The 8,024-nt window shown below is 33.3% G+C and overlaps 1 protein-coding gene across 7 annotated transcripts in view; it reads right to left on the bottom strand.

Moving 5' to 3' along the window:
• Nucleotides 1–124: 124 nt before the first annotated feature.
• Nucleotides 125–8,024, bottom strand: part of LOC128219899 (unconventional myosin-XVI-like) — a 104,529-nt gene continuing 96,629 nt past the window's right edge. For 4 of the 7 annotated variants that reach the window (XM_052928047.1, XM_052928049.1, XM_052928051.1 and 1 more), the window contains 4 exons: nucleotides 6,956–6,991; nucleotides 5,512–5,673; nucleotides 3,322–3,372; nucleotides 125–1,789 (listed from right to left, as the gene is read on the bottom strand). In XM_052928047.1, coding sequence (XP_052784007.1) covers nucleotides 1,559–1,789; nucleotides 3,322–3,372; nucleotides 5,512–5,673; nucleotides 6,956–6,991 — 480 coding nt within the window. In that variant the 3' untranslated portion in view covers nucleotides 125–1,558. The remainder of the gene's footprint in view (nucleotides 1,790–3,321; nucleotides 3,373–5,511; nucleotides 5,674–6,955; nucleotides 6,992–8,024) is intronic. The other 3 variants (XM_052928050.1, XM_052928052.1, XM_052928053.1) reach the window with 3 other exon arrangements.

The raw sequence follows: 8,024 nt of genomic DNA, 5'->3' as shown, positions 1-8,024 counted from the left end.
ATTAAGTTTAAATCAAGCGATTTAGTTTATTTTTTATATATTCTTAAACCTGATATGCTGAAGATGTTTCAACAAACTGAGCCCAGCTGATCAATATAAGAGAAAAATAACAAAATCATTGTAATACATATAAACGTTTATTTAATATACACAAATGCTTGTTGCGTTATGATGTCACAACGAAAAACTAGCCTCTATTTTTCTATTTGAAAATCAGTTTAAGGCATTTTACACATTCACAAATTTCAATACATTGCTCATAATTAGCAGGAAACAAAACGTTCTCTAAAAAGTCTAACAATTTAAAAAAAAACACAACAAAACAGGTATCTGTCTTGACGCTATTGGAAGAGGCATCTAGTAGATGCATTATTGGTTAATTATCTATCATGCATAAATTCTTAATAAATAAGGAAAATTTGACTAGACAATTAATTACATAAAAAATAAATATTACAAATACACTAAATTTTAAGCAAGTAACTGTACACGTATTATGATTTCTTTTTAAAGTTAAATGAATGTTGACATATTTGTTAACATAACTACATATATCTATTTATAGTACTAACAGTTTGAATATGTCTTATGATTGCAAAGTTATACCAAACATGTTTGCTTTTGAAGCTAGTTAGAAACAAAATGCCTATTTGAAAACTACATCAAATATGACTTAAGCTTAGTCTAGAATTTACCCAATAAAATCATCAACAAAACTTCTTTAAATGCTTGACCACAAAATAGTTCCAGTGTCCATTAGATATATTTCACACCGTTTCAAAACCATGCCAAAATGCTACATACAAGTGATGAAAATGTCGTTGTAAAAACTGTTACGTATTTTTTTTTAAGTATCTTTTCCTGTCTATTGCAGGACATTGTCTCCATCAATAAATGATATAACCATTGAAAAAAAATCTTCAAACCATTCAACTTTCAAATAATTTCACTAGCTCATTTATTCAGGTACAGCCATTTACCTTACAAAGGCTGCACCATTAGGAGGAGTTCATCACTCAAGACAAGTATAATATAGTGGGGTAGTCCATATAAATAGCGGCCTTGGCAAACGGCAAAATATGAATGACAAATGGTAAAAATGCTTGATTGTGGCTAATACTATATATATACAAAAACACAGTTAAACTGCCGTTGTTTTTAGATTTAAGGCCTTTTGATTAAAAGCTGATAAACAATTCAAAACCGTATGATCCAGTGATACAATTCTGCTAAATTTGTAACTTAATGCGTTAAAATACTAAATGAAAAACTAAATTGCCGATAAGTATAAACTAACAAACAATAAACCGTGACAATTTATGACGAAAAAGCTTTCTTGGAATTCTATCAATGACTTACGGATGTGTTAATATGTCTAGTTATAATTTCAGTGACGAATAGCGACATAAGTCATCTCCAGCATCATGTTTTACCGACAAAGTAAATTCATACTAATTTAGACAATTGTTTTGAATTATACCATTAATTTGATAACCGGAATTTTTAATTGATTTATAATTAGACATTGATTTTGTTTTTAAGCTACAAAATGATTCCATCAGTTGCCATTATATTCCTCGTCCTCCTCATTCACCTCTTCCCTGTCATCGCCCCAGTTCCGGATAGCCCCGCCCCTTTTCATCATAATTTCTTTCTTCCATGCTGGTAGCGTGTCCCATTCATCCTCCAGTTTTGACTCATCAATGCTAGTTCGCTTAGGGGGTGGGGCCTGGGCCGGAGCGTGTGAGGGGGCATGGCCTGCAGCCGTCTTCGCTGGGGCATTCTGAGTCTGGCAATGGAGAAAGGTCATTGGTAAGAATAATATTGTGATAAGTGTTTGGTTAGGACTCGTAAGAATTTATATTTCTACTACGACATCTGTTACCAGTTAATATATAGAAATAAATATAGGAGGAAAAGCAAAACAGAGTTTCTATTTATTTTAGCCATGGCCAGAGAAATTAAAATATTTTATGGTGAGTTAATTGATATACGTTTTGAGTTGAATTAACTACAGTGGGACTATTAATAAGATTTCAAAACTGATCTTGGGGAATTTTAATGTGACAGGAAATTGCAGTCACTTATATCTATAAACTCCTGTGTCTTTTGGCATTTACATATTCTTAGTCGAGATAGGACACACGGTATGGTCAGCCGTTATGCAGCAAATTTGCACAGACATACCTTTATAAAACTCTTAACAACAATAGCAACATATCAATGTGGATAGTGTTTGCTGTCTTTTGTGTCTTTTGATGATTTGACTTTGACCTTTAAACCAAGTTTTGAAAAAGTATTTGGCTATTGGACTATGTCCCTGTAGTTTCCATTGCCATTTACTACCAGAAACATATAAACTTACACTACCATTTAATAGGAGTTGCCAAATGTATGCTAACGAGGGCTCAAAGATGTACTACATCGAACACTTCAACTATTTCAAGAACAAGCACTTAGTAAATAATTTGTCCATAAAACAGTTGTATAAGGTATATTGGACAAACACACGTTTTAAACAGCTTATGTTTTAAGCAATGCGTTTTAAAGCTGCATTCTCACAGATTGAACGTTTTGACAACTTTTTTTATTTTTTTTTGTCTTGGAACGAGCCATTTTTTTTGCAAAAATCCATGGAAACCAGTTATATAAGACTGCTGACAAAAAATAAGATTGCAGATTTTTATATTTCCATTCAAAAATTGATGTTTTATGCATTTTTCTTCAACCGTTAGTAACAGTCAAAGACATAAAACATTATTTTTCGAACGGAAATATGAAAATCTACGATCTGTTTTTTGTCAGCAATCTTATATCATTGGCCTGCAGGTATTTACGCAAAAATTTGCTCTTTCCAAGACAAAAAATAAAAAAAGTTATAGAAATGGCAAATCTGTGAGACTCTGTAAACTTAAGAGATTGAGTTTTAAAGGAAACCAACTGGTAAGGAGTCAATTATAAAAAAGAAAACAGGGCAAGAGTTGAAAACACAATTACCGGTAAAGGTACAGGGAAATATAAAATCAATAAAAAGATAAAATATCCTAAATGTGAAAACACACACAGCACGCAACTTATATGGCATGTTTTAAAAAGTGGATCAATATGAAAATGATAACCGTTTATTTATAACAGAGTGTCTATTTTCATAAAAAATACCCTCAGGTAAATAAAAATATTCAGTTTGTCGTCTGCATCATAACCACATACTTATTCACCTGTTTTATTGAGATGGAATAATCCCTCATTATCCACTTTTTATAAACATGCCTGTACTCACATTTTCCAGCATACATTATTTTACACTAAAACAAGACTCACTTTCAGGATGAGTGTGGCTTTTTGTGCATACACTTTAGGCACGTTTGACACCTGTAATACAGCCATACAACAAAGATACAAGAAAGAAGGCTTAGGTCTAGAGATACGACATGGAAGGCTTAGGCCTAAAAAATGTATTGTTTCCGATTTCACTGCCAAAATATGTTTTTTATATAATAGTCATGGAAGGTCGGATTTTGTTAGGTAAGGTTGTGTGTAGACATTGTTGTTACATTAGAATTTCTCGTCTGGATTAAAGTTAAAACAGTTTTATGCGTCGTTCTGAAACCAGAACCTGGCATAGGGGTAAACCTAGAAGGCGAATAAATAACAGTCAGAAAACATTGGATCAAGGCAATAACTTATTAGGGTGGGATCGAAATAAAGGGGAAGGTCGGGAAACCAGAAACAAACATAATTTTTATGTTATGGCTTAGAAGGTATATATGTAATATACAACATACTATTAGAGTGACTTGCAATATACACAAGTAGTATTGTGTTCATATAATATGTGCAATACTAGATTATACTGATATCTACAAATCTACATTTTACACATATGCATTTTCATATTAATCAAATTAATAAAGAATCTAGATAGTAAGAAAAGTTATAAATCTAAAACCTAAGGTATCCTGTGTACACTTATTTCCATTTAGATGCCTATTTACTCCATATGATTTTTGGTTTCTTTCTCCCATCGACTTTGGTGTCATTCTCCTATTTGAGTTTGGCATCATTTGCCAATATAGATTTGGTATCATTTTCCCATATTATTTTTGTATCATTTTCCAATACGATTTTACAATCATTTACCCATATGATTATGGTATCAATTTCCCATTTGATTTTGGTACCATTTTCCCGTATGATTTGGGTATCGTTTGCCCATATGATTTTATTATCATTCTCCCATATGATAATATCATTCTTCCATATTACTTTAGTATCATTTTCAAGTATGATTTTGGTATCATTTTCCCATATGAAATATGTATCATTCTCCCATATGATGATGGTGTCATTCTCCCATACGATTTTAGTATCATTTTCACATATGATTTTGGTATCATTTCAACAGGTTTTATTTGTAGAGAAAGAATATATAGGGTTTGTACCGAAAAAATATCACAAACAAGTTTTATGGCCTTCTCATGCCCAAATTTAAATTTAAATAAAGAACAAAACTATAAACAGCAGTAAAGTTTCATAATTTTTACTCCAATAGTTAATTCAGCCATTTATTTTACACATTAGTAATCAGTGAATGATACCCTTTAAAACAAGAGCACCGCGGAGTGGGTGCCAACGCTCGTCCGAGTTATGAGGTAAGGTTAAAGTTTTTGGACGACGACGACGACGCAGACGCAGACGCAGACGCAGACGACGCCGACGACGCCAAGGCTATCACAATAACTCGACTTTTTTTCTTCGAAAAACAGACGAGCTAACAATACCATATGGGGTCACCGGGCATGGAAATGTAACATTATAGCCAAACGGGTGATGACATGAACAGCTAATTTGTACATAAGATACCTTACAGTGAACTATTGTTATGGAACAAAATGATAGAACAAAGTGAAGCAAAGTAATATTGAACATGGCAGACTACTGAGCTACAAGAGGATCAATCTCTCTTGACTTAAGCCAGCAAAGCAAGAGACGTAAAAGCAAGTTCTTCAAGAGAGAGAAGGCTAAACCCTATTTTGGAATATATACCAATACAAGAGCATCAATGCTTCTGTCATGCATGAATAATTATGTAATTGTGGTTTTTGCTTGAGACTTAAATATCTGTTTAATTAAAAAATATAAGACACTAACTCCGCGTAGGTCAAATAGTAATTTAGTCAGGAACGATTACAAACCGTTATCCCGAAAATTAAGTTTGAGTAAGATGGATTCAGGCCCAAAGCACCCCTGTTAAAATTGATATTAAACACCATTTATAGCCATTTTTAGGTACGATCATCAGAAATTGCGCTGTCAATTCTTTAAACAGGACTACTCCTGTTATAATCTTCCATATAAAATAATAATCATATTTTTCAAAGTAAATAAGACTTTGAAAATAAATATTAATGCTACCCTAAACTATACAATCAACTGAAATAAAAGAAAGAAGGTGGAACTAAAATTAAAGTTATTACATGTATACAAATCCCACTCTTCACCTCGACTTACATCTGTATTTTCAGGCTGCCTTGCAATTTTCTGTGCAGGAGGAACATGCATATTTTCGTTGGGTGTTTTAGAAATCTTTGTGGGAGATTTGGAAATCTGGGAGGGAGTTTTTGCGGACTGCATGGGTTCTTTTGGGGGTTCGGGAGTGTATGCGGCTGCAGCCTGTAATGTCAAGATATCGTGAGACAACATGAAGCTAGCATGCACAGGTTGGATAAATATATGCTTTTTACGATGTAAGATATCTAACAAATGGCACAGGATGTCACCTACATGCAGATTTGTGCATATGGTCAGGAGATGCATGGTAACATTGCTAGGTTTACTAGATTTATTATATGTTATCCACTCAAGCTGGTCAAAACGTAAGCATTTACTTGGTTTTGTATACATACATCACATATACATCTCTTCAAAACCTTAAAACGTAGTTCAATTTCCATAAGGGCTAATATCATGAACGGACAATTAACACGAAATAATCAAGCATTTGGCATAAAGCAGTGCGTTGCTTTCAAACACAACAATTATAGATGCCACATAATTGCGTTCAGCAGAACTTGGATGATTGAGCTTATACAATGTCAACAATGGCATATTAAGCAATTGCTCTCTAATATGTAGGGGCAGAAGTCTATCTTAAAACCGACGGACAGCACATGCAGACACATATTTGTGCATAATGATTATATTGATTCTTATGTACGTGCATCATAGGCGACATTTACATTCAAAGGAAATTGTACACATGTGTGTCAATAAAATAATGTCACCAAGAAAACGGTTGTAATCACCCAGATTACACACAGATCAGTGTTCCTAAGGAAACGAAGGTGTCAACAAGGAAGCAATCACCTTAGTAACACATGGATATACGTCACTGAGGAAGTAATGGTTGTCTGCATAGTTACACACAGACACACCAAGGAAACAATGGTAATCACCATAGATACACACATACACTACAAGGAAACGATGGTTATCACCATATTAACATATATATATATATATATATATATATATATATATATATATATATATATATATATATATATATATCACAAGGGAAGCAGTGGTATAGTTACACACCTGGAAGCAATCGCAATCACCATAGTTACACGGTCACCAAGAAAATGATCACAATCACCATGGTTACACACAGTAACCAAGGAAACAAAGAGTATCACAATTTTAATCTAAGACATATGTCAACAAGAAATATGGCAATCACCATAGATTCACACTCAAGTTTCGAAGGAAATGATATTTATCACATTAGTTTCACACCTGTCAGACAGACATCTCCCATGAAATGATAGTTATCACCATAGATACACACAGACATACGTTACCAAGAAAACATACACACAGGATGTTACCAAGAAAACATTCACACAGACAGATGTGACAGAAAACAATGGTAATCAGTACAGATATAGCTTACCTCAGCCTCCTCCAATCTCTCTCGCTCTTCTCGCTCCTAAAATGTAAATTGTATCCGATGGTTGTTTACTTATAATAATGAAATAGTGTGTAAAGTTAGCAATAAAAGGGTATAAATGAATATACTTGTTCAATTGATAATTAAAGGGCTCGACTTACAAATATGAAGACAAACATTTCTACAATGAACATCTGTTTTAATTAATAGGAAATAAAGATAAAAATATTAGCTGCACCATCATGCCTACCAATGGCAAACACAACTCTGTGTTTGCTTGTTCAAGTTTTATTAATAAAAGTTGCTTTTTTACCAAGTCAGTTATTGTAACTTTATAACCATTTATATAAGAAGTATCTTTTGAAAAATAGTTTCCATTCTGAAGCTAGAAATCGTACTGGTTAGATTGTGTTCAAAGAATCAGTCAAAGGTAGAATCGGCCGTGTTTGTTTGAAATGTCAGGGTTGTCAACAGTGTCAGGGTTGGTATCGCCAAAAGTCTCAGTGTATTAACTAGTATACTTCCACAGGAAAACACTTTAGAATCTTCTTGTCAGAAAATCAGACAGCACTGAACTTATTTATTTAGTGTGTAAATGTGTATCAATAAATGTTTGTTCAAATCATGTGCCTTACGTGTAGGTCAGAGTTAGCCCTCCACTAGACATAACATGTAGAGTTAAATACATATCGTCTTTCAACGGTGGTACATATTGCCCTGAGGCTCAAACTTCTTTGACAGTTGCAATACACCATAAGGTCAAACATTATCTCCATGCTTCTCAGTACCAATAATAGGTTGTTTTTTACTCTTATTTCTTCAGATTTGTATTCTGAATTTTGACATTATCCATGCAACTGGTATATGTATCAATGTCCATCATATTATATTTAATTCAAGACCTTAATTCACTTTACTGTGCATAATTAATACCTCATTTACTTAGGTGAGCTAGAACAGCTCATTTCATGCAGTACTGAGTGTGTGGACTGCTGGATATTTTCTTACCATTATTGTAGACTAAAAGCTCATTTAATTCAGTAAATCACAATGCTTGGCTTTTTCATCTTTA

Source organism: Mya arenaria, chromosome 15, assembly GCF_026914265.1.
Source record: "Mya arenaria isolate MELC-2E11 chromosome 15, ASM2691426v1".
Lineage (NCBI taxonomy): Eukaryota > Metazoa > Mollusca > Bivalvia > Myida > Myidae > Mya > Mya arenaria.
Note: the sequence above shows the minus strand (reverse complement) of the source record. Positions and strands in the feature narration are given on the sequence as shown.